Genomic DNA, 27,172 nt, shown 5'->3' on the forward strand with positions numbered 1-27,172 from the left:
TAGCGTCACGGCTCACCTCGATCACCGCAGCATGAAGGCCTTAAGATCTGCGCTTCTGAAGAAATGAGGGAAGTGATAGCCGTTCTCCTGCACGGCGTTCAAGGCTTAGCTGTGAGCGCTCTGTTTGCCAAATACCCCGTCCGCTATCGGTCAAAATCTACTCGGCTGATTCCGCCGCTGACACAGCTGTGTGGCAGTGGTCTCCAGTGCTAAGGGGTTCGAGAGCGGCGCATCGGTTGTGGCGATAAGAAACAAGGCCGTCTTTTTGCCTTCTTCAAGAAAAAGCGGAAATGCGGGTTGCGACCGCGACCAGTGAAGCATCTGCGCAGCCAGCGCGAACGTTACAACCAGACGTAGAAAGAGGCGGAAAATGAATTTCCAAAATCTGCAAGAGATAAACCTCCGGCTGTTGGCCTGCGATTCCTTTTCCACTTCCAAGGCGAGGGAGCGTATAGTAGGCGGGGCGTAGGAAGCGGTCAGAGCGGCGCATGGCTAGTGTCGGATTTAGGCAGTGAAGGTGCAGTGGCGCCCCACCAAGCCGATACCGCCAGAGCAAAAAAAAAATCGAAACGAAAAGTCCCGGTAAGGGTTCCAAGACGTCAGGAGCATCTTCGTTCGTGTAGACACGGTGCGTCCTTGTTCGAGCTAATCTTCGAGAGGCAGCAGTCGGGCTGGCCTCCGTTTCAGCCGCAACAAGCGTCCGGAGCCAAGCTGCCCCGTCGAGCGTTCATCGCAAAGGCGTACGCCGGAAAAGGGCCCCTCTTGTTTCGACATGGAAAGAAACGACGTCGTCAGCAAGCGTCCAGCTGACGACGACGCGGCGTCGGTCGAGTGGCTCGACCGGTTCCACCGAGAAAAACGCCAACGGCGGAGCATGCGGCATTGCTACGCCGCCGTCACCGGCCCCAAGAAGTACGCCGGAGCCGTGTCTCCAGCTGCGTCGTGCACCATGATACCGCGGCAGGACAGCCTGGCTTCGCTCTGCGAAGACCCGATGCCACCGTCCCCTCAGAAGACTGCCAGGCAAAGCCGCCCCGATCTGCTGCTGAGTGGCATATTCAGACCGCTGCCTGACTTCCGCCAGCCTCAGGATGCCGATACCGAGCAGCCGGAGTTGACGGTCACCTGTCCCGAGTCCCGGAGCGCGCCGTTCACTCTGGTGCTGTCCTCAGCGTACGCGGTGGCGCTACACGTCTGCTTCGCGGCCAGTTCGTGGTGGCTGGTGCAGAAGTACTTGGCGGCCGGGCTGCGCATGCAGGCTGGCCTCACGCTGTTCCTGGCGCAGCTATCCAGCCTGCCGCTCTTTCTGGTGGGCGTGTGCCGGCTCATTGGCCGAGAGCAGCAGCCTTCCTCGGGATGCATACTCTTGTTCGTGCTTCACGTGCTCGGCGCCGGCCTGTTCAACATGGTCCCTCTGCTTCAGTGAGTACTCTTCTCTGGTACTGTTTTTCATTCCCGGCGCAATTATTGTGGTTAAACAAAATGATGTGTTCAATGAAGGCAAAAATTTCGTTTGTGCATGTCACGGTAAGCCCGGAGAGCAGGCAAACTTCCGGCTTCGGCGTTTCTAAACGGCGTTCACGCAGATCGGAGAGCAGATGAGCCCCAGCACAGTTCGCGCTATTCGTTTTTGTGCGCGTCATTTGGGCATCCAACTGGAATAGTCTTGACGCACGCTGCAGCGCGACGGTGGGTAGAATCTTATGAACTATACGCTGTGTATGCCCTCGAAGACGACGGAAAGTGCTGTAAAGAACTCACGCCCGGAATGGTTCGTTTACGACTGTTTTGTTTGACAACAGCCCCAGCCCAGTTTTCCTGTGACCGCGGCTTTTTATCAGCAAGATAAGTGAAATGGCAAACGTAGGCGCCTTGCGCTGCCACGGCGGTGTCACGCCGCGCAGGTCGAGGCAGGCCGTGTAATTAAGTACAGCTGCAACGGAAAAAGATTGGCACAAGTCACTCATGACAGGAGCGCAAAAATTGCGAGACGCGGCGCTATTGTAGCCGTATGCGCAGACAGCGAGAGTGCCTGGCACATTCCACTTTTCAGAGTGGGGGTGGCCGACAGAAAGCAGCCCATCCGAAAGCAGGCACTGCCACACATTATTTTTCACAGTGCGTCCCCACTTTTGACAGTGCTTCCCCAGCACATTTTTTAAAGAAAAACGGTGATAAAGATAACTTTGCTCGCCACGCCAGCGCAAAAAAAAAATAAATAAATAAAACGAGATTATGTGCTTAGCCGCCTTAGCACATAGTTTGGCTGATAACAAATGCATCTACAGGCGTTCGCTTAAGATGTTGCATTTCTGATGGGCGAATGTTTAGGTGGGTTGCTTTCTGCCGGTCACCCCCGCTTTAGGAAATGGAATGTTCCTCGCACTCTCGCTATCGGTGCACTCGGCAACAATAGCGCCGCGTGTCGCGATTTTTTCGCTCCGGTCACGATTCACTTGTGCCATTCTTTTTCCGTTGCAGCTGTACTATCGGAGACAAGTCTCCAGGACGCGTGAGCCGCAACGGAAGCCCATAGCGGCTATAGCCGCTAACCGGAGACGACATTTGTGGAGGTGACAGTTGGACTCGCGTGTTGCAGTGCCAGGACGTGAAATGAAGTGATCGATAAAACAGCTGGCTCTTAATCGCAGAGAACGCAATCCCCACATCCTGAAGACTTTTTGTCCCCGATTACTACACATCGACGTCGCAAGGTTTTTAAAACGCAACTTCTAACCACATTTTCTATTCTCCAAAGACATGTACTACAGCATGGTGCACTGTTAAAGGGAACCTCGCGCAGCGTCCGCGCTCCGTGAAGCGCCTCTTTTGAGAAGCGGCGAGTGTCGGTGATACCAGGCGCATGCGCAGTAACCGCGGAAGGTGGAGCCAGCCCCGCGTCGTCTGCTACGGCGCTTTTTTGGCGCTTGGCTTGCTGAGGTAGAAACTCTGGAACGTGACGGGTGAACTAAACATAAAAACCAAGATTCTCAAAAACCAGCTACATAATGAGCGTGCGTTTCTGCAATATATTTCATTTACGATTCTTCTTAAGCAACTTTTCCGCGATGCAATAGTGGTGCACTTGTTCTCGTCCACTTTCTGTTCTGAACCCACGAAAGCAAACTCCTGTAGCTGCGGCGGGGCTGTTAGTGCATTTGGTCCGTCGCCATCTCGAACTGACTGCTTTCAGACAAGTGAAACCGTTGGGAACCGAACAGCGTTTTATCACCGCCGTCTGCTCCCTGGGAAATACGAAATTCCGCATCATCCCTTTTGCGACCGGGCTGCTTTCGAAGTCATCGGATTTCTGGTTATCTCCAGCTCATTTCGCGTTCTGCCCTTATTTTAGACTTTCATGCGAAAGTAGTTCGAAGAACGAAATTCACCACACGCGACCGGCTGCTCCTGCCACGCTTAGTGCCGGTGTGCGTGCACTCGGACGTGCATCACGCGCGATTCCCAATTTCAACAATGCGTACTCTCATTGTTAAAGCAGAATGAACCGGAAAATTTTTTGCAAGAAATTGTGGGTATTTGTGCATCATTAACATGACTCGTTGCCTACAGCTGCAACGTTTGTTGTCCTGGAGTACCAATACCGCAACCATGTCGGCAATGGGCGACGTTCCAAATGCACTAATAGCCCCACCGAACCTACAGGAGGGGCCGCCGCGGTGGCTCAGTGGTTATGGTGCTCGGCTGCTGACCCGAAAGACGCGGGTTCGATCCCGGCCGCGGCGGCTGAATTTCTTTGGAGGAGAAATTCTAGAGGCCCGTGTACTGTGCGATGTCAGTGCACGTTAAAGAACCCCAGGTGGTCGAAATTTCCGGAGCCCTCCACTACAGCGTCTCTCGTAGCCTTAGTCGCTTTGGGACGTTAAACCCCATAAACCAAACCAAACCGAACCTACAGGAGGTTGCTTTCGTGGGTTCAGAACAGAAAGTGGACTAGAACTAGAGATGTCTCTCCTGCACCGCTATTGCATAGCGGAAAAATTGCCCAGGAACAATCGGAAATGAAAAAAATATATATATTGCTGAAACACACGTCCATTATCTAGCTGCGAGGAAAATCTGCTTTTTATGTTTGGTTCATCCATCGCGTTCCAGAGTTTCTACCTCAACAAGTCAAGCGCCAAAAGAGCGCCGTAGCAGACGACGCGGGGCTGGCTCCACCTTCCGCGGTTACTGCGCATGCGCCTGGTGTCGCCGATTCTCGCCGCTTCTCAAAAGAGGCGCTTCGCGGAGCGCGGCGACCACGCTGCGCGAGGTTCCCTTTAACAGTGGTCCATACTGTACAGTTGGGTGTAAACTCAACCTCAAGTCGTTCTTTTGACGGAGCTTGGCCGTTTCTCGTGACAGTGCAGTGCGTGCTAGCGTGTTCAGGCCTGTCCACGGAACTTTAATTGTCGACATCGGACGCTTGCATTTGTAACATGGCTGGAGGAGTGCCTTTCGTGCGGAGTTTAACTCTGCGGAAGGCGATAACAGAACGGGGGAAGGGGGGAGGGGGGTGAGGAATAAAGGAGGCGTCTTGAACATGGTCTTGACTGGCGAAGCGCAGGAACGCGACCACATGTCGCAGCGCCCGTACCAAGAGACCACCATCAAGGATGGCGACTACAGTCTAGCCCGTTTATAACGAAGCCACTTATAGCGAAATAGCGGTTATAACGAAGGGATTTCAATTTCCCATTCCCATTTTTGCATATTCAATACATTTTGGGTCCGGTTTTAACGAAGTAAATAAGAGCGCGTCAGCGGATATAACGAAGAGATTTAATACCAACCGAAAAATAATCTGCCAATCAACAAATTTTTGCGTCCTTGAGGCGATTTTTTTCGCGAAAATAAGAGCAAAATTCGGCTGACGGCGTCCTTTCGTGGCGTCGTCTGCTCTCCTACGGAGCGAAAGGTTGCTTCACTGCATCGCATGGCACGCCGGTCTCGTGTTTGCCTTGAACGGCGACACGGCGTAGAGCGGTGGAGAACGCCGCGCAGGGGAAAAGTGTAAAAAAAGAACAGAGACGATTTTTTTTTTTTTCGATGACGTCGCAGAGAGCGGCCGTCTTGGCCAATCGCGGTTCTCTATTTCTCTCAGGCAGTCGGCGCCACGGCTGGACTGCAGTCTGCAGGAGGTGTGGCAGCGCGCGCTTTGTTTTATGTCGGTGCCGCGGTGCGCAAGGCAGGGAGAAAGCGCGGCAGCATTGTGCATGTTGGAAGCGTGGCTCATTTTTATCGTTATCGCGGATCGTTGTATGCTGTTTATAAGGACAGAGTTATTCGACTTGATCTAGCTGGTGAACGGACAACTGAGCGCAGTGTCGCACTGTTCCAGGTTGGGAGCACGGCAAACGCTACTGAGATCCTACGTAGTCCGCATATAACGAAATAGCGGATATAGCGAAGTGATTTCAGATTCCCGCCGACTTCGTTATAACCGGGCTAGACTGTATCACAATTTCGGCGGCCACTGTTTGAGACGCGCGGCTCAGCTTGGGTGGCGCGGTCGTATGTATACATGCGTCTGGGCCACACTGGACGGACCCCTCGAGCCTTTTAATTCGTGCTTGGCGATGAAACTCTGCTGTACGAACATATTGGTATAAACGATCCATGTCGACGTTCCAATGGCACCCTTGTATCCACAACCGTGTAGGGGCGATGCGCGATCGATGCTGGCTGCTCGACAGTGTTAAATTAGCTCCGGGTTTCGCAGAACGTGCACATTCAAATTCACCCTTGCTGCGCTTAGTTATGCGAGAGGAGACCTACTCTTTGTTCGGTCTCGACCTGCAGTATGTCTGTTGCTGAGCGTGTACCTAAATTGATTTAAACAATGGAAACTAAAATAAGTTATTCCCGCAGTGAATGTCGCTTTTCAGGAGTATTCTTGATGTTTTGATGGGTGAATCCGTCAATATCAGAGATCGTGCGCTAGTTTTCTTATTTTTCTGCTCTATGCTTCTCTCCACTCCTTGTATAATAGGTGAGAAAAACCCGCGCTGATGAGTCTGGAAAGTGCACCTTCATCGAAATATTACCCTATACTATAAAACGTTAAAAAAAATTTTGCGATGCCCTTATTTTATTGCGCTGATATCCTGTGCCGATTGAAGATAACCAAAGCTGCTTCTCCTGAACTTTATTCGTCGACTAAAACTTGCACAAGTTAACGGTCTCTGACTTATAAAGGAAGCCAATTCATTTTCATGTCATAACGAGCCCCTCATTTCCCTTCAGTTGTCTTCTCGGCCTCGAACATGCCATTCATATTATCGTCGCTCTTTCCACTCAAATGCACGCAGTCCGTGTTGGCAGCGCTGCTCCCACACCCAGACATGACGAAACCAACTTTCCTGAATTCGGCTGTTCTTGGTTAGTGGGTAATAGGGTTCCATGTCTCGTGGACCAAGTCGGCTATGAAGTACGCACTCTCTAGCTATAGTATTCAGAGAGTCAACGGACTGTTGGCTTCCTTCATTTGTATGTCATAACGAGCCCATCATATTCCCTACCCTTGTCTACGTTACTGTATGTGCAACGGTCCCTTAAGCCACAGCTCATAACTCGTAATCGTGGTAACAATCGCTAACATCCCATAATCAACATTCTTTGCAATCAATCGTCACAATAACTACTGCACTTAAATACGTTTCCAATTGTTTGCGACTGGAATTTGTAACGCTTGTAAATTTCATGACGCCCTTGAGTCATTACATCCTGCAGTTTTTTTGTTGTAAAATGCATTTTTGTGTTCATAATTTACTTTTTATTGTGTTACACTCTTGAGCTGGTCCAAAATGGCATGCATTATCATGAAATAAATAACATAGCCGCAGCTGAATTAGTCTGGCAGGCCGCAAGCCAGCGACATTGAAGTGTGGGCACAGTTGTCACCGCTGTTCCTCTGTAAATAGGCCTTAAACGTTATGCCTGACTCTTCAGTGATTCAAATCATCCTCGAACGGTGCATCCATTTACCAACAAAAATACATGCTAGTCTCACCGTGTTCGCCAGACGCAGTGGAAAAAATAACGAATAAGAACTACTCATGAACGTGTCATTTACTCTAAAGCGCGTGGTGACCGAGACAGAAAAAAAAAAATCTTTCCGCGCCCACACCGGCGCTGTCATCATGCTTCTGTGCATTTCATCTCGAGACAGCCAACTAGGATTAAACTTCAGTCAACATCCGATGGCATCAAGAATGCGGAATGGAAGCAAATCATGGCAAAGTCAAGTCCATGAGGAGCATGCAGCATCACCAGGCAATGTTAAACAAGCAGGTTATAAATTATTTGTGGGTCATTCCATGCCAAACGAAGCGGTGTGAGCGCTCGACCTTTTCCCATTTTTTTTTTTAAAATTCCCAGCTTTTTATTGAACTTTCAAACACTATTTCCTTTAATATATTTCGGGAAAAAAATTCCCGTTATGTGACAGGTCTCTGAATTTTCCAGATTGGTGCAAAACTAGGTCTCCGTAAAAATTTTCCAAACAATTCTTATTTCTTTTTTGAGTTGAACATTTTTAATGAGCAATGTATATAAACTGTACTATTTAATCAGTCTTCAAGAGATTGCCAGTACAAAGTTTTTTCATGTTTGTTTACTTCGTTTGTTTTTAAGCTCAAGACGCAATATTTTTGAACTTTTCTTAAATTACACACAAAATTCATGAGCGATAACTTTTAATCGACTCGCCACGACATGTACCGCATTGAAAAAACGCTTACACGAAAGTTGAACCGAGTAATGTTCAGAAAAAAAATGCCGAATTTGCAAAAAAAAAGTGCGTTGTTCCACGCATTCGGATGCAAATTTCATATTGAGGTACCCGTTGCAAAAATGCAATATCAATTCAACTGATAGCTTGTTTTGTTGCGATTTCGCTCAGCAATTTTATCGATATGTTTTTTTGTTTGAGTGAAGAAAAAAAATTTAAGCTCAGCTCCACAACACCGGTCATGATAGCTCCGTACCATCACAGAACACAGCTCGGCGCTGCTTAAACTGCTTTTTCCTTGCACTCACGTGTTCAGACGCTCCTCATCCGCTTTGAACGTAGCCGGCGTCACCGCTTCTCGCGTGCTGTGTTTAAAATTAAGATCAGTGCTATGCGAGGATGGAATCGAGTGAGTCGAAGGAGCATCCACTGCAGCGAATATGATCGTCTTGGGAGACCGCAGTTTATTTAACTGAAATAAAATCTTACACTGAGGACGTCTTGACCGTTACAAAGGAGGTTTGCGTGAAGCACCACAGTCTCGAAAGTCGAAACCCCGGTCTCGAACCACATGCAGCGAAACACGGGCGCTGTTCACCCTATCCCCGAAATCCCGCTGCTCTAAAATATCTTCAGCCGTCATTCTCCTTCTCCCTCTTGGTGACGTTACTTTTTTTTGTCCTTCCTTTTTGTCTTTCCTTTTTGTTGTTCTTGGTGACATGCTCAGTCTCATTCTCTTCTAATGTTTTTCCCGTCGTTTTAACTTTTATTTTCGATGTCCAACAATTTCGAACAAAAATTTTGAAAACTGGTAAATTGTAAGAAACTTTAACGGAAATATTGAAGATAATGGTGCATTCTTCTGACATGCAGCAATATCTTTATTTGTTTCCATCCATCGCATAGAAGCCGCCGCGGTGGCTCAGTGGCTATGGTGCTCGGCTGCTGGCCCGAAAGACGCGGGTTCGATCCCGGCCGCGGCGGTTGAATTTCTTTGGAGGCGAAAATCTGGAGGCCCGTGTACTGTGCGATGTCAGTGCACGTTAAAGAACCCCAGGTGGTCGAAATTTCCGGAGCCCTCCACTACGGCGTCTCTCATAGCCTTAGTTGCTTTGGGGCGTTAAACCCCATAAACCAACCAACCAACCATCGCATCGAAGAGTGACCCCCTTATAAAACCAATGGGGAACGCTTTTGACGATAGCAAAAACGTTAACAGAAAAAAAAATCGAGGCTGCCGTCGAGTGATCTGCGGATTGATTGTTATAGTGAAATCTTGCATTATATGAATAAACTACGTTCACAGAATGTTTCCCGCTCAAAAACGCTTTTGTACAGAATTTCTGGCTATGCTAATATCCTCCTTTACTGCACTGCCCCAGCTTGCGTTCAAATAGCCTAATTTAAGTCCAACCACACGCCAACGCTTCTCCGTGGCGCGGCCTCCCTGTTGCGCGGCTGCGTTTATCTGCTCATCCGGTGTGCGTCTTCCACGAAGCCGCACGGATTGGTCGTCTAGGGGTCCTGCTCGCTTAGCCAGCCCTTGGTAACATTACTCTTCCTTCATGCGTATTCCTGCTCCGTTCGAAAAACTCGACAGGCCCGCTTCGGTTCTCGGAAAGCCGCAGCCTCTGCGCGCACACCGGCAGTGTTGCGGAGTCTTGCTGTAGCCAGAGTTCGGACTCGGCGCGGTTTGCCTAGTCGATGATAGCCTGCTGATCATCCGCCCGCCCAAACATTGGATGCAGTTACGCGGCATGTCTCGCGCCCAAGCACACACACACTGACAGAGCTCTCAGCCTGTGCGCGCGCGGGTGTGGCCCGACTGCACACTTCAGTCGGCTTTTGTCTTTCCATTTTGTTTTTATTTTTTGTGACTTCTCTGTGCGTGCACAAGAGGGACACTGATCGATAAGTACAACGAAAAGGATCATGAGAAGCGGAAGTAGATACACGGAGAGAGTCGTGTGCGAATTTTGGTCTCAGGACGCATATCAAGGGACGGGGAAGTTCTCCACAATTTAATCATGCCACTAATCCTTGTGGATGTGCTGTTGTTCGTCGTTTGGTAGATCGGCGCTTTGAGAGTTGCGTTCACAGCCACAAACGTCATTCGCCTACCCCTATACGAGGTCTGTTAGAAAAGTATCCGACTTTATTTTTTTTTACGAACACCTGTTGGATATGAGACAAGCGCGCTTGCATCAGGCGACCTTGAACCTTCATGCGCATGCATGAATTTTTTCCCGCCTGCCGATAGCGTCAGTCGCTGGGAAGCAGCGTTTGAGTGAGGCAGTGTGCAGTGCTCTCGTCGGTTTTTTATTGCAAGGAAAATGGCGGAGTGAAAGGAGCAGCGCTACTGCAACAAATTTTGCCATAAACTTGGCGACAGCCGAGTGGAAACCATTCGAAATATTCAGACGCCTTTCGGTGAAGATGCTATGAGGAGCACACAGTTTAAGCAGTGTTACAATTGTTTTAAAGATGGCCGCACATCGGTGGAGAACGAGCCACGCTCCAATCGGCCATCAACATGCCAAAATGACCAGGTCATTGCCGAACTGAACGCTATGGTGATGCGGGACTGTCGCGTGACTATCCGAGAAATTGAGGAAGAGGTGGACATGAGCAATTTCTCCGCACATTCCATTATCACCGAATATTTGGCCATGGAGAGAGTTGCGGCGAAATTCGTGCCGAAGCTGCTCACGGTGGAGCAAAAGCAGCTTCGTGTTGAAGTCTTACAGGACATGCTGGATTCCGCAAACAGTGACCCCGACTTCATCAACATCATAATCACTAGTGACGAGTCTTGGGTGTACAGGTACGACCCGGAAACCAGATCCCAGTCGTCAGAGTGGAAGCATTCCACGTCACCAAGACTTAAGAAGGCCCGCCAATTGCGCAGCAATGTGAAAGTGATGCTGACTGCTTTCTTTGACACGCTCTGTTGGCAGACCACGAGTACGCACTCTACAGGGTCAAACAATGACCAAAGAGTACTACAGGGATGTCCTCCGTTGCCTACGTGATGCTGTGCGGCGCAAGAACCCGGAGCTGAGGTCAACAGGAAATTGGCGCACCCATCGCGCCAATGCTCCTGCACATTCCTCGCACTCGAATCAGATTTTTAGGTGAAAAACCAGACTCCTGTAGTTCAACAGACTCCTTACTGTCTTGATATGGCCCCTGCGATTTCTGGCTGGTTCCCAAAATCAAAAGGCCATTGAAAGGAGCGCGATTTCAGACAAGGAAGAACATTATGGCTGCAACGACAGCTGAGCTAAACTCCATTCCGAAAAGGGCCTTTTCGGAACTCTTCCCACAATGGCAGCACCGCTGGGAGAAGTGTGTGGAGTCCCAAGTAGACTACTTTAAAGATGACTAGGTTTGCAACGCTCCAGTTATGCAAGTTTTTTTTCAACGGCCAAAGGTCGGATACTTTTCTAACAGACCTCGTATTACCGACATTCCCTGCGGCAACAATTGCGAGGCGAAACTCGTGGTGGGATCGGTCTACGAGCTCTTACCGTCGGCTTTTTTCTCCCGGAAAAGTTTTTGTCAGCATGGCCCTAATTAACAGCTCCTCATTTGGCCCACCGAGTTTCCATTTTCCTCAGTGAGAAGAGCAGGTATTCTTAATGGCAGCGAAAGATGCACTGATGGCGGCAACGACATTCCGTCAATGGGCAGGATTTGTTTTTCCATTGAGCCTGATTTTATAGTATGCAAATTAGAAACAATATGGGACCATATCAGAAGAATGGGAGGGAAATTGGAGAAGTGAGGGAAGGGGTGGGGGGGGGGGAAGCAAAGGAATTAATTCGAAGCTTATATCATGAATCCTGATTTTACCATTGTGACGGCCGATTAGTGGGGGTGTGTACGTTGTCCTGGTGAATGAGCATTTTCTTCTGAAGCTACCACCTCTTTGCCAGGTTTTTCGTTTTCTTTGCTTCATAGTTTGTACAGTGCAATGGCATTCTGTAATACACTCCTGTTATCGTTTTACCGTTATGCGAATAGTCTGTGCGGATGATTCTTTGGCTGTACTAAACAGCAATGCTTATCACCTTCCCAGCCGCTTTCACCATTCCTTGTTCGCAGTTTTGACGGGTTCTTCGGCTGGGGATGAGTAACGGTGAATCCACGCTTCATCCACAGTAGCAATTCTACGCAGAAAGTATTGCGCACGTGCAAGAAAACCCTGCAAGAACATTTTGTCACGGCCGTCATTACCTTGATGAGCAGTGTTGCCGACGGGTAGCGCTAATTAGAATAAGCCAAACTGTATTGTCGGGGTTCTTTTTTAATCAATAGTATTCAACTTAGTCGACAAGTAAAGCGTCAGGTAAAGCTAGCTGAAAGTAAGGCTAATTTGGGTGATGATGCTTAATTCGCCGTCAGTTAACTGCTGAGATCTTTCTCGCCCGGGGTTAGAGTAACTGCCAGTTTTTATAGGATGCCTCTGTGTATCTGTGTATCTGATGAAATGCATCTCGGAAGGGCGGTTTTTGCGTAGAAATCGGGTTGAACGTGATTTTTGTTAATGCTGTTTAGGGTATACAAACCGCGAAAAATCTTGGTTTGCCCGTAACCCAAGGGCCCTACAAAATTCTAGGTAGCGCGTGATTCGTCCTCGAATTCTGTCCTTTGTGAAATGGTTGCGGGCTGTAACACACGAGTACCTTGAAACAATAAATTCTGTCACTATTTTGACGCTAAACGCAAACATGAGAGGGGGAAGAATCCTAGCGCTCAAGTAATGACGCTTCTGAGCAAATAACAACTAGGTACAGAAGGGCTCAGATTCTGATGGCAGGCCGGCGTACAGTTTCGACTCCGAGGCCCCTGTTCGTCAAGCCCCTTGTAAATGTGCTGCATCCCTCGAAGGCCGGCCAGCAAGTGTTCAGCGACTGCGGCGTACTCTAGCGAAGGAAACGGCGGCCGGGCTCCAGCGGTTAGTCGCCGCTTCCCTCGACCAAATGGGGAGAGAGAAGCGATGGAGTCCTCTGCGGAAACAACACATTGTTCCCCCAGGTTTCCAAGGCAAGATTCTTCGCCTCAGCGCCAGCGCCGCACGCCGCTTGAGTTTCTGAAGCGCCTACAGGCGCGGTCGAGCCGATGCTCGACCATGCCTACAGAACCTGCGGCAATACAGAACAGTGCGAATCGACCGGTGACTGCAAATGTTTCAGAAAATGACCTAACATCATCGCAGCATTGTACTGCTAGCCTTGCGTTTCACTCCTGACCGCTGATCGACCGTTTGCAAACATTAAAGACCCATATGTCCACAACATTAAACAACATTAAAGACCCATGTGCGAGGGGGAATTTCGGCTATTCGCAGGCTTTTTTTTTTTTCAGCAACGTATAGAAAACTTTTATTCCTCAAACTCATTTTACAGAATAGATTCCGCGTGCTTTTTGTTCCACGCCTCAGTTTCCGCTCTGGGGATGAAATTGGTTTCGATCATGCCCATTAAAGCGTTCTCGCCTAGATTTAATTCCCGACGGCAACGTTGGAATCCACGTTGGATTCCTCCCAATTTTCCCCCCTAGCGAGCTTTCGTCACTACTCCGCGGGTCGCAGCGCCACCATATAACGAATCGTCCGCGTTAAAGGCCATGTACTTACTCGGTTTTCACAGCGCTGGATCACCCTTTTCGCCTCGTCACGAGCAGTACACGTTACAGACCTTTCCGCCCTGGCGCGAAAGTCGTTGCAGATGCCAAATTTTCCAGCACATTCGCGGCCGGAAGTGACGAGTGGGTCTTACAGCCTTTCGCGGGATCCAAGCGGAGCGGCCTCTGGCCTTTGCAGCCGGACGCCATTAGCACCTGCAAACGGCGCAACTGGCACGAAAGCTAGGGTGATTATTTGTACAGCGCTAAGACGAAGAGGCTGTGCGTCACCTCACTGTATCACAGCGAGAGGCTTTTTTTTTTATATCGTGAGGTTTCTTCGTTCCGTCATTTTGTGAGTCATTTCTCGATCTGAGTACATTCAGGCATAGTCATTTCCCGTCTGCTAGAGCAAGCGGAATGATGGCAATTCTTAGTTATTTCTCTGTTTAATAACGTATCATTGCCACATGAGCTTACTCTGCTTGACGATTACCCTCTAGGGTGCTTGTTTCCAGACAGCAGTCAGGAATAAAAGAAAACAGCGCATCTACGATGCTCTCTGACCAACAGACTTCGTATGTAGCCCTCGTTGCTAAAAGCCAGCAAGTAAACGCTATTCTGTTAATCGGAAAACTTGAGTGCCCCTTACTGTTGCTGCTGCTATGCCTTAGACGTGTTCAAGCCTACATGAGAACAGAATTTTCACCAGTTTTCTCCGATTAGAAAGTATAAAGTGGGGCCAGACGGCTGCTGCGGGCTCATTTTATGAGACAAGTAACAAAAATAACGCACTGACATAAACCTTTTACGTCCTCCGCACTGGTATTCCTCCGCACTGGTATTCCTCCGCACTGGTATTCCTCCGCACTGGTATTCCTCCGCACTGGTATTCCTCCGCACTGGTATTCCTCCGCACTGGTATTCCTCCGCACTGGTATTCCTCCGCACTGGTATTCCTCCGCACTGGTATTCCTCCGCACTGGTATTCCTCCGCACTGGTATTCCTCCGCACTGGTATTCCTCCGCACTGGTATTCCTCCGCACTGGTATTCCTCCGCACTGGTATTCCTCCGCACTGGTATTGGCATATTTCGTCAGGGTGAGTGTGCGACTGACCACATGAAGGTAAAATACGAGCACGAAGTGGCCCATTTTCCAGTTTATATTGCAGGTTGCGTACATAATATCTTCGTGCGCAAACAGACATTCGCTTGGACGAGATTTTTCAGCGTAAATGTTTCTCCCCCCCCCCCAAAAAAAAAAAAAGAAAAAAGAAATGCAACCTTCATACCCATAACCATACGCCTGCTAAGAGTAGGAAGTCCTCCCGCCTTTTATCACAAAAATTTGTTATCCGAGCTACCAATACCCCAGCTAGTACACGCAGTTCTTCCGCAAATCGTACTGCGCCGCCAGCTCATTGCGTGGATCCAGGCTGTACGACCTCACGGACACATGCACACCACTCTGTCCTCTAGACAGGAAACTGCACTACAAGACAGGGAGTGGCGAAGACGGGACAAGTGCACACTAACAACTAACATTTTGGCAGTGACACCTATGTTAGTGTGCTGTGCCCTCTGTGCATCTTTTCGAAAAAAAAGTCTTGGTTTCTCGGTCCACCCTAATGTTGGTTCTTGCGTTCTTTTTTTTTCTATGGTTTCCTACATAAAGTGCGCATGCTCATCGTTGTTCGCAAAAAAAAAAAAGTTGCTTTCACAGATCCTCAGTTGTAGTCTGCGCTTTACCAGTCTTTACCTCTCCTCCGACCTGTCATGTCGCGCCGTTACCTGTTTCAGATGCTTCGCCTACTGGTCCCTGGTTGTATACGCTCGTAAACGGCATTTTTTAGGCACTGCTAAAGGTCACGTGTAGCCTAGCGTCAAATTTCATGAACGGGTTTCCCTGAAACTCGGGAAGTGCATATTGTGTGCGCTTTTTAACGCAATTGCTAAGGCTAGCTTCCCATCCACTTTCTGTTTTCTCGAAAATTCACTGCGTGGCTGTTGAGCCTACAGAAAGTGGCCCCAGAGTAACTGACTGCAAAACACCTCCTTTCGAGAGCAGAGGAATACACAGCCCTACAAAAACATGTACGACAGGAGAGACCTGTACGGGCAAGACTAGTCTGGCTGCATTACTGAAAGCCGGCCCGGTATTGTCAACAGTTGAACGATGGCTCCACACCTGTGTGCAAAATGTTTTCCGCTTTATGAAAGATTTTCTGATTGTTTCAGTCCAAGGCTTCAGATGTCGAACCTCTTCAACGAATAGTCGACATTTTTGCGACGGACAATGGTCAGATCCGCAGCGCTTGCTCGTGTCGATCTCTCCTGTTGTCCGCGTTTTTTTTTTTTCGCGCTGTGTATACTCCTCTCTTCCCAATGTTGCCAATTAACCCAACAATACAAGCCTCTTGTCGCTATCCACAGCATTGCGACGTCTGTAGGACTTAGAAAGCGATTCTACTACACCCCAGCGGTGACGCGTGCGAACAGAAGTTTTCCATGTCGTCCATCTAAAGCCCTACTATGCGCGCTAAAGAACGCTATGTTTCCACACTCGGTGTTTATTTTTGCACAACCCGTTTTATTTGTTTCTATTCGCCTTATATTTTAAAGCATCGAATCAATGCTTCCTTCAGAGGGGAGCAATACCGCGAATCTTTGTAGTGTTTGTTTGTTCATTCTTCAAAGCTGCCGGCACGCCGCTTTATCGCTTTGTTTGTGATGCAAGACGCGCCCAGATTTGCCTCAATTGATCGCATTCAGGCGCAGCTGATTCTACGTTGTTCTTAGAATGTTCTATAACTTTCCATGCTTTCTCTCGAAAGTTCGCTATGAGCTTTAAAATGACCACAGCCGAGAGCAGATAAAATAAGAGATAGTGGAAGATGCACCAGTAGAAATCAAAGGACACGCTGAGCCCTGGATCAAAAAGCCAGTCTAATGGGTTAATTTTCGGCCAAGTACAATAAAAGGGTTGTACCTTTGGTGACAGTAAAAAGTGAACTTTTCGAAGCTGAACAACGTAATGGCCTTTTAGCTTTCTAAACAGATGGCTATACACCAGCTGCATGAACACGGTGGCGCGTTTTACAGAAAAGATCAACGGACTGGACTGTTAACATTCACTCAAAAGTAAGTGTGTACTCTGCCGAGTTGTTCAGTATTTCAACTGCGCCGGAAACTATAAGTGACAAAAAAGAACAATGAACTGAAAACCCTCTTTCACTGTATCTCCTCCAACCTTTTCAACTCACAAGACGAAAGACGTGCACTTCTTCTGTGTTCATGCTGGAATTCTAGGCGATGAGCTTGCTGATTCCGCATCTTAAAATGCAACCGTGGGCGATACCTGCAAGATGAAAACATTTTGCCACGACTATAAAGGAACAATTAAGCGAGCACTGCTTTCCAAATGGCAGTTCGCATGGAACAGCGAACAAAGTAACTTGTGTCTTATCAAACCAACTGTAAAATAATAGACGGATTTTCATCAGAAAAATCGATCCTACGCAGTTTTACATTCAAGAGTATGAATCGGACACACACCTAAATCACAACTACTAGCTTGTAGGAGCACAACCGCCAGAATGCGAGCACTTTAATGGTTCACTTTCAGAAACGCATCGTCGCACTCCGTCGCACTCCTCTTGCAAAATTTTAGATATCGTGCACCATTCTATCCTTCTCTTTTATTAGATAATGACTGTACTTCATGATCTTACCAGGCTTTGAATTACTGAAATATCACAGGTCTTAAGAAAAAGGATTCTTTGTTTGTGCCAGGGTACCTAGATTTCAACAAGTTACCCTGAAAAAAAGACAAGAGGGTGCCGTGGCCATGCGTAGTCGGAAGGAACTTCATGCCCGCTTGCTCGTGATAGAGCCTAGCAATCAGCATAAGTTCAAATGGTCCTTTTCTTCTTTTACCGCAGAGCACTTTTAGCTGCTCAAGCTACATGCCGTAGCTTTATTACACGTCTTTATACTAGATTTTTAGTACCTTTTAATCTCAGCATTTCACATCACTACATTCCATTTGACCTAATCTGCAAAGGGCAACCAGATTTAAAGCTAAACTTTGTTGTGGTGCTCTCTGGCCAGAGTATCCCTTGCGCCAGTAGACCCTCAACTAGCCAAATAACCAACCAGCAACGATGGCAGTCGTCAGCCAAATGACGTACACCAATCCGAGTTCAACCTGCTCCGTAACAGGCATGCTGTCGTTGATTGATTTCGGTTCAAACAACACACTGCGGGAAAAACTGAAGTTGGCCTGAATGATACTGTCACGGCTTGACGTACAGGCCGGCGGCGAGAACGGGTGAAGACAGGGAGCAGAGAAAAACAGGGAGGTCCACCAGCAGCAACGTCGTCGTCGGCCCGCGGCCAACACTCCTCGTCTTTTTCTTCCACTCGCGGCACTACCTCCCCCTATAAAGAAGCATCGTCCCGATGCTAACACGAAAACAAAGGCACAGGGCGGAAAACTGGGCAAAAACTCCTGCTGGCCACTGTAGAAGGAGGTGGGAAAATCAGTTCGGGGCAGACGATCATCGCGCGTAATACGGCCTAAGCCGCACTACGTGCACAATTTCAGGGCGGGGTGAACGACGTGATGACGGTCGTTTTCCTTCGGGCAGCACCTCGTAGTTAAGTTCACCGATGCGGCGAAGAACTGTATACGGGCCAAAGTACCGCTTTATGAGTTTGTCGGAGAGACCTCGACGGCGTACCGGCGTCCACACCCAGACCTTGTCTCCAGGGTAAAAATGTACGTCGCGTCGACGGAGATCGTACCGACGAGCGTCGGCATGCTGTTGGTGTTGGATGCGGAGTCTCGCGAGTTGCCGAGCTTCTTCCGCGCGCTCGCATACTATTCGGGCACCATCGTCTACGTCGACAGGCGGCACGTGCGGTAGCATAGCGTCAAGCATCGTGGTGACCTGTCTGCTGTGGACCAGCTGGAAAGGGGTCATACCGGTCGTCTCCTGGACAGCGGTATTATAAGCGAATGTAACGTAGGGCAGTACCGAGTCCCAACTGCGATGGGCGACATCCACGTACATGGCGATCATGTCGGCCATGGTCTTGTTCAGCCGCTCCGTCAGCCCATTCGTTTGCGGATGGTACGCAGTACTTCGGCGGTGGCTGGTGCAGCTGAGACGGAGGATCTCCTGTGTGAGCTTGGCCAGAAACGCGGCACCCCGGTCAGTGATCAAAACGGCAGGGGCACCGTGACGGAGCACAATGCACTCAATAAAAAATTTGGCTGCCTCAGCAGCTGTCGCAGACGGAAGTGCTCGGGACTCCGCGTATCGCGTTAGGTAGTCCGTCGCTATAATAATGTACCTGTTGCCCGACTGCGACGTCGGAAATGGACCAAGAAAATCCATTCCGACAGTGTGGAACGGAACAAGCGGTGGTTCGAGTGGTTGGAGAAGACCAGCTGGTCGTATGGGTGGTGTTTTGCGCCTTTGACACTCTCGACAAGTTCTTACGTAGTGACGCACGTACTTAGGAAGTGTCGGCCAGTAGTACCGTTCTCGAATACGTGAAAGCGTCCGGCTGTAGCCAAGGTGACCAGCTGTAGGATCGTCGTGGCAAGCTTGGGCGACCTCGGAGCGCAGGTCCTCCGACACAACAAGGAGCCACGACCTCGGGCTGCTGTCGAAGTTCTGCTTGTACAATACGCCGTGCATTATCTTGAACGTCGGCAGCATGCGCTGGAAAACGCGAGGCACCACAGCTTCGTGGCCTTCCAAGTGCGCCATCAGCTGACCAATCTGAGTATCACTGCGTTGCCGAGCAGCCATATCTGCCGTGTCCAATGCCCCAAGAAAGCCGTCCTCTTCGTCATTTTCGCCTCCCGGTGCCGGCTCCACAGGGGCTCGAGACAAGCAGTCAGCATCATGATGTTTGCGGCCGGACTTGTAGGTGATGGTGACGTCGTACTCCTGTAGCCGAAGGCTCCACCGAGCAAGGTGGCCTGCGGGATCCTTAATATTGGCGAGCCAGCACAGCGAATGGTGGTCGGTGACGACACGAAAAGGGCGACCGTACAGATAGGGCCGGAATTTGGTGATGGCCCAGATGACAGCGAGGCACTCTTTTTCAGTTGTCGAGTAATTGCCCTCCGCCTGCGAAAGAGCTCGGCTGGCATACGCAATAACCCTCTCAGCGCCATCCTGGAATTGCACAAGCACTGCTCCTAGTCCTTTGTTGCTGGCTTCCGTGTGGAGTTCAGTGTCGGCGTCTTGATCAAAATGGCCTAGTATGGGGGATGTTGCAAGGGCGTGTTTTAATTGGCGGAATGCTGATTGTTGCTCCTCGTTCCACTCAAAGGCGGTAAAGTGGCGCCGCGATCTGGGCAAAGTTTCGAACGAAACGCCTGAAGTATGCGCAAAGACCGAGAAAGCTTCTGACGGTCTTCTTGTCCGACGGTGGAGGGAAGGATGCAACGGCGGCCGTTTTCTCGGGATCTGGCTTCACACCCACTTGGCTGACGATATGACCAAGGAACTTCAGTTCACTGTATGCGAAGCGGCACTTCGAAGGCTTGAGCGTAAGTCCGGCGTTCAGAAGAGCTTGAAGAACTGCTTCAAGACGCACCAGATGGTCTCTGAAAGTGCTTGAGAAGATGACAACGTCATCCAGATACACGAGACATGTCTGCCACTTCAGACCGGCTAGCACAGTATCCATGACTCGTTGAAATGTCGCGGGCGCTGTACACAGGCCAAACGGCATCACCTTAAACTTGTAGAGGCCATCCGGGGTTATAAATGCGGTCTTCTCGCGGTCGCGCTCATCCACTTCAATTTGCCAGTATCCACTCTTAAAGTCGATGGACGAAAAATAGCGGGCATGACGAAGACGGTCGAGGGTGTCGTCGATGCGTGGGAGTGGATACACGTCCTTCTTGGTCACCTTATTGAGTCGCCGGTAGTCAACGCAAAATCGAAGGGTCCCGTCTTTTTTCTTGACCAGCATTACAGGTGCGGACCACGGACTGTTGGATGGCTGGATGACGTCGTCGCGTATCATTTCGCGCACTTGCTCCTGGATGGTTTCCCTTTCCTTCAAGGAAACGCGGTACGGCGGTTGGCGAATCGGGTGCGTTGCGGTGTCGACAATAATTCGATGCTTGGCGACTGGCGTCTGTCGAACTCGGGATGTCGTCGCGAAACAGTCGTTGTACCGATGCAAAAGGGAGAGCAGTTCGCGTGTTTGGGAAGGCTCAAGTTTAGGATCGATATCCAGGGGCAACGCTGTAGGGTCTCGTGACCCGGGCGGGGCCGCCTCCTTAGGCAGCGCAACTGCTTCACGAACGTCGCTAAGCTCTTCCATTTGGGCTATTACTGACCCTTTCGTCAGGTGCTGCGGCTCGTTCCTGAAGTTGGTCACGAAGATGTTGGCTCGCCCTCGTTGACCATTTGCGACCCCTCGCGCAACACCAATGCCGCGCGTAAGTAACATCTGGACACTGCCTTCCAGAACGCCTTCTCCACATGCTGTTGTATCGGCTCGGACCGGCAGGAAAACTGCCGACAACGGCGGCAAGTGTACATGGTCGGCATCAACTTTCATCGCAAAGCCTGTGGCCCGGGGCGGTACTGGCGAGGAAGAACGTGCGCGGAGGGTCAACCTGTTCTGCCCTATGTCGATTACGGCGCCATATTCACGGAGAAAGTCCATGCCCAGAATAACATCTTTAGAGCAATTCTCCAATATCACGAAAGTGGCGGGGCGCGTCTCACCGTGGATCTCGACGCGGGCAGTGCACTTGCCAACAGGGTTTACGATGTGGCCGCTCGCGGTACGTATGGGCGGTCCGTCCCACTGGGTGGTAACCTTGCGAAGACGCCGAGAGAAACTGCTGCTGAAGACCGAGTAATCAGCGCCGGTGTCCACAAGCGCCGTTACGTCGCGCCCGTCGATCAGAATGTTCACATTGCTAGAGGTTACAAAACGGTTTGCGTTTCCAAGGATACCATCGGTCGAGCTGGGACACACTAACGTAGACGGAAGTTGTTTGCTTCGTGCGACTCCGGCAACGCCACCTCCAGGCGTCGCCGTACTCAGTTTTCCCGAAGTGGCGAAAGGCTCTCACGGCGAGACCCGCGAGAAGGGGATGGTGGGCGGCGAGGTGGCGGCGACCGAGAGGTGCGAGGAGCAGCTGTAACCGGTGATGGAGAACGTCGAAGGTAGCCTTGTATGTCGCGGGGCTGCTCACCGTAGCGGGGGCACGGATCGGCCCGGTGAAAACCCCTTAGGCCGAGTTCGCGGTATGGACAGGAGCGATACATGTGATCAGGCTCACCGCAGTGAAAACACAGTGGGCGCCGGTCCGCAGTCCTCCATATGTCGGTCTTCCTGCGTCTCGGCGGTCCCAGGCGTGCATCAGACGACTGCAGGAACTCACGGCGTCGAAGGCCGGAATCGGGAGCGCTCTGGTCCTGGCGATGGGCGGGAGGAGGACGACGAACTGCGGCGGCGTAGCTCAGAGCTGGTGGGTCGACTGCAGCTACAATTGGGACGTCTTCTGGCGCCAGCGCGTGTCGCAGTTCTTCGCGAACGGCCGACGCGATGGAGACAGAGGCGGGCTGCTCAGGAGTAGGGAAGAGCTTTTTCAGCTCCTCGCGGATGACGTCGTCGCGAATTATTTCTCGAACATCGGCGAGACCAACTCCACCCAGGTCAGACGAGGCAAGACTTGAGACGACAGGAAGGGCGCTCACTCTCCGAAAGTGACTGGTTCTTGTCGCCAATGCCTGCTCGATGTTGGTAGCTTCGGCGACGAATCCGGCCACTGTGGTCGGAGGATTGCGGATGAGGCCTCCAAAGATGTCATTCCGGACACCCCTCATCAACGCCCGTACCTTTTTTTCCTCAGTAGCCCGCGGGTCGGCGCGGGCACTCAGACGCAGCACGTCTTCGACGAAGCTCCTGACGCTTTCGGTAGGTCCCTGGATGCGAGCGTGGAGCAGATCTTCAGCTTGCTGTCGCCGGTGCTGGTTCGCGAACGTGCGTACCAGTTCGCTCTTGCACGTCTCCCATGATGTTAATGAAGCCTCATGGTTCTCAAACCAATACTTCGCTGTGGCTTCCAGGGAGAAGTACAGGTTTTGCAGGCATTGCTCTGGAGTCCACCCGTTATGTCGCGCTACTCTTTCATAGTGTTGGACCCTGTCTTCAACATCGTCAAGGCCATCGCCACGGAACGGCACGACAGATCTTGGAGTGAGAGGCACGTAGACGATCCTCGATGCAATCGCGGGGTCGGTTTGTTGTGACTGGGACGCCATGGTGACGTTGGCTGTCCTGGATGTCCGCGATCCCTCGGGCAAGAGTCCGAATTCCGGCGCTTGGCCTTGCTGGCGTCGGCTAGCGCGAGTCTGTTTCCGCCGAGGGCTCCTCCAAGAAAACTCGACGGCCAGGACTTAGGACGGGGCTCGAACTACGAGGCGGGGTGCGCTGCATGAGATGTGTTACCCAGCACCTCCACCAAATGTCACGGCTTGACGTACAGGCCGGCGGCGAGAACGGGTGAAGACAGGGAGCACAGAAAAACAGGGAGGTCCACCAGCAGCAACGTCGTCGTCGGCCCGCGGCCAACACTCCTCGTCTTTTTCTTCCACTCGCGACAATACATAGACTACGAGATTCTAACGACAAAAAGAGACCTCTCGCCGAAAACGGAACTTTCATGAGCTAAAAAATACCAGAAAAGTCAATAGAGGTGTCGCCATCAGTGTCCGATTTCGCAAGTAAACTGCGAGCTTCGACACTGGATTCATGCGCGAATCTCTGAGGCTATGCTGCAACGCCATGCACTTAAAACGGCGCCAACCAGTCCCAAGTTTGAATCGAGCGGCGGGAAAATTTTTTTAATCCAGTTTTCTCGGCACTAAACCTCTCCTTTGATCTCGAACAAATGTTTACTGACTCGAAAAGAGCCAGATGATCAATTTTTGCTGAGAGCAATAGTTTGATGTACACATGTCCTCAGTGTCCATCCCATTAAGTTCCCTCATTACTCCCGGAAAACGGCTGTCTTCAGTTCGTTGCCACCCGAGTGAAATTTGAAGAACCACGTGTGTGCTGTGTGTACCGCCCACAGTCGAAGAAAGCAATAATTAGTTAGCAGTCGGCTCACTCAGTTTGTAAGAACTGCAGAATTGCAAGTGCACTGCACCCCATCAAAGCGCGTCAAGTTCGCAATGCCGCGAAGCTTTGTAATGTTAGTTAATTCATGCTGAAAGGAGCCGATATACGCGGCATCATCTCTTTGATGCATGCGCATATGCACTCTAATTCATGAAAAAAGGAGCGCGAAAAAAAGTCTACGAACGAAGACAGAACACACCACGAGCACTTACTTCCGACTGAAGGGATCACTCGCTTATGGTGTGTGTTCGGCCTTCGTCCGTCGTCTTGTTTTTGCGCTCCTTTTTTTTCAGACGACGCTTACCACAAGGGTACTGCAAGTGACTAGCGCTAGTTGTTTTATGAAATTATTAACGAAATTTTGACGCTGCGGGTAACGGTACGTCGGTCGTGCCTATTTATGTTATGCGTGTGTTACAGTGACTGCTTTTTTGTCTCTGGAGTGTGTCAGCAGAGACTAGCGCATTTCATAAGGACAGCCCGCTTGCGGGGAGCGTCTCGAGCGCATGTTCAATGTGAAGTCTCCGTTTTTTCAGCTGGTCTCAGTGCCTTCACTTTTGCTTCTTCCTTCCCAAACTCACTGCAGCGACTCAATGGATATGACGCTCAGCTACTGAGCACCAGTTCGCCGGTTTGATTACGGCCGCGGTGACTGCATTTAGTGGAGGCGACCTTCAAAAACGCTAGTGTTCCGCGAATTTGGTGCACGTACAAAAACTCACGGTGGTCCAAATCTATCCAGAGTTCTCCACTATGCGGGATTGCCTCACATTCTGGAGCTTTGCTTCCGCACGAAAAATATATGTGAATTAACTAATTAACCTTCTTTTCCATGTCCTGCCCGTCCCCACTGCGGAGACCAGGCTCGTGCTTCGGCTACTCGACTCCATAGTGCTGTACAGGACGCGCGGCAAGCAGGACCAGGCTGCGCTGCTCAAGCGACAGGACACCATCACCTTCACGAACCTCATGTGGGTGGCCACGCTCAGCTGCTTCCCCCAGGCGGTCTTCCAGGCAGAGCAGCTCTTCGAAGCAGCCCTGCAGGGACAGGCCTACACTTCGGGATGTGAGTCCTTACGATACTGTCATAGCTGTCTTCCGCAGCAGCGGAGCCGGCGAAACCGTCGCGAAGGAGCCGAAAGTTTGACAGCACAGAAGGTAATTGTCCTAAAGCATGAAGTAGGTATGTAAAGCTGCGCGTCTAAAGCGCGCATGTTTAGAACTCAACAATGAACACAGTTTGCTCAGCTTCGGTTACATTAGATTACAATTCTCACTTCGACCCAGTTCTGCTCAGTGTTCGACCGTTCAAAGTATGTGCCAAACATTCTTCTTTTTCATCACTGGCGTCTTCTGGAGGAGATCGAAATTTCTCAGGGTGCAAAAATACGAAACTGACCGCAAAAAAAAACGGGAGAAGAAAACGAATGAGAAATTATAAAGGCGACCAGGACAATCTGTAATGGATGACGGTTAATAAAATTTTGGCTCCTCGGTTGTAACTTTGTTAGAAGATAGAACTGAAAACTTCCGTTCGCAAATAACTTTACAGCATACTTTTTTCACAAAGCACATCACTTTTTGTTAAAGCCCCCCCCCCCCCTCCCCTCGCCCAGTGGGTGCCCCCACTAAAGGACTTGCATTAGTCTCTTCATACCGCCCTCAGAAAATGAGGGCCCGCTAGTTGAAAGTGCGCTCGCTTAAAACTGGATGACTGGAAATCCCTGGAATAGGGGAACTCTCAATAAGCCTGTTCGGCTAGTCTAACGTGATCCGGGGATATTTTCTAAGAGCAATCAAGGCGGGAGAAAACGTGGTTAGCCCCACTGCTAATTTTGAAATTTCTTCCCTTCTTCTTTCTCGTGAAAAACTAACCCAAAACATGGTCCCTAGTTTAGATACGGCTGACTAATCCTTTTTTAGATTTCAAACATTTTTCCGAGCGCACGAGAATGAAACGTGGACTAAAAGAAGACACACACCACAAAGCGCTTTGTGGTGTGTCTTCTTTCAGTCCACGTTTCATTCTCGTGCGCTCGGAAAAATGTTTGAGATGTGTAACCAACTAGCCCGCCAGTTCGTTCTTTTTTAGATTGTCTGTGCGTAACAAGTCGTATCAATAAAGCAAACTCTGAGTGCCGCACCGTCACCTCCGCGCCTGAATCCGCGCGCGCATTGCCGACGGCGCAGCCGCCGCGGTGGCTCAGTGGTTATGGTGCTCGGCTGCTGACCCAAAAGACGCGGGTTCGAACCCGGCCGCGGCGGCTAGAAGTTCTTTGGAGGAGAAATTCCAGAGGCCCGTGTGCTGTGCGATGTCAGTGCACGTTAAAGAACCCCAGGTAGTCGAAATTTCCGGAGCCCTCCACTACGGCGTCTCTCATAGCCTGAGTCGCTTTGGGACGTTAAATCCCATAAACCAATCCAAACCATTTCCGACGGCGCGTAACTAACGCAAGCTTTCCCACGCTTTTGCAGCTTCCTGGCTTCAAGCTGCCAACCTGTCCTGCGCCTTGCTGCTCACGGGGTTCGCCTGCGTCAAGTTCAACAACCGGCACGCGCAGGTCACCTTCACCTGGCCCACGGTCCAGTCTGCGCTGCGCACGGCCGCCGAGCACACCGCCTGGCTGCCGCTGCTGGCTGCCCGCGTGCTCGCCTTCGCCGTGCTCATCGCCAAGGCCCTCGAGCCCACGCACGTGTTCGGCATCTTCTTCGCCCTCAGCCTGCACTTCGAGTTCCGGCGCGACCGAGCCTCTCTCCTGGGAGGCCAGCCCCGCGGTTTCCTGCTCAGTGTGGCCGCCAACGTGGCCCGCGCCACCGTCGGCATGTTCTTCAAGCTGCGCTACTGGCAGGAGCCGCTGGCTGCCAAGCCTTACATCGTATTCGCCATCATGCTCTTAGCGCAGAGCTTCGGCTGCATCTTCCTGCCGTTTTTGCAGCAGTACGGCTTCTCTATGAGCATGGACGCGTTTCGCGCCTACTATGCGGAGCCCGTGTTCGTCGCCTGCATCAGTGTCCACTACGCACTCTTGGTGCTCGGTTCAGCCTTCCTGGTAGTCTGGTACAGGGTGGAAGGGGCTGGCACGTCTGGCTACGGAGCGATATAAGTATTCTTCCTTCGTTTGTTGTTTTTCCCTCTCTGCCAGAGTCACAACTCATGACTGCACGCGTACTCTCTTGGCCCTGTAATGTGCGCCGTATTTTATTTAGTTCCCATTTCGCGGCTCGGCCCTTTTTGTCGCCTTCATAAGAGCTCACCGTGGTCCCTCGCCACTGAGCTCCGTGTATCTGTTCGAAGTCTAAGTAGAGTTACTCTTTGTTTTTTTGGTTACGTGCGCAGCCAACGAGGCTGCAGTTTTCAGAGCTGTGCAGTTTATTACTGTTACAATAAAAATACGTAGCAGTTGTCACGAGCGCTACCTACTACCGGCCGCGGCTGCTGAGTGGTCGTGGCATTCGGCTGCTATGCTCAAGGTCGCGTGATCAAATCTTAGCAGCGGCGGCCTGTATTTAGATGGAGCCAGAATGCAAAAACATCAGTGTGTTTTGCGATGTCAGCGCACAGTGAAGAATACCTGGTGGGTGAAATTGTAATAATCTGAACGAAAAAACGTAGCGTTGAAACGGGACACAGAAA

The 27,172-nt window shown here is 50.5% G+C and overlaps 1 protein-coding gene across 1 annotated transcript; it reads left to right on the top strand.

Moving 5' to 3' along the window:
• Nucleotides 1-27,172, top strand: LOC149353824 (uncharacterized). The gene is made up of 3 exons (XM_089582862.1): nt 1-1,422; nt 24,402-24,604; nt 26,014-27,172. Exons 1-3 carry the CDS (start codon nt 773-775, stop codon nt 26,640-26,642), a joined length of 1,482 nt encoding a protein of 493 aa, XP_089438988.1. The 5' UTR covers nt 1-772; the 3' UTR covers nt 26,643-27,172.

Source organism: Amblyomma mixtum, chromosome 3 (assembly GCF_055824585.1).
Source record: "Amblyomma mixtum isolate Tamu chromosome 3, ASM5582458v1, whole genome shotgun sequence".
Taxonomy (NCBI): domain Eukaryota; kingdom Metazoa; phylum Arthropoda; class Arachnida; order Ixodida; family Ixodidae; genus Amblyomma; species Amblyomma mixtum.

What these genes read in the sequence shown, in the direction of transcription:
- LOC149353824 (XM_089582862.1), top strand. Translation starts at nt 773, where the DNA reads ATGGAAAGAAACGACGTCGTCAGCAAGCGTCCAGCTGACGACGACGCG. An exon ending in AACATGGTCCCTCTGCTTCA is followed by an intron (nt 1,423 to 24,401) that starts GTGAGTACTCTT and finishes TGCGGAGACCAG; the next exon opens with GCTCGTGCTTCGGCTACTCG. An exon ending in ACAGGCCTACACTTCGGGAT is followed by an intron (nt 24,605 to 26,013) that starts GTGAGTCCTTAC and finishes ACGCTTTTGCAG; the next exon opens with CTTCCTGGCTTCAAGCTGCC.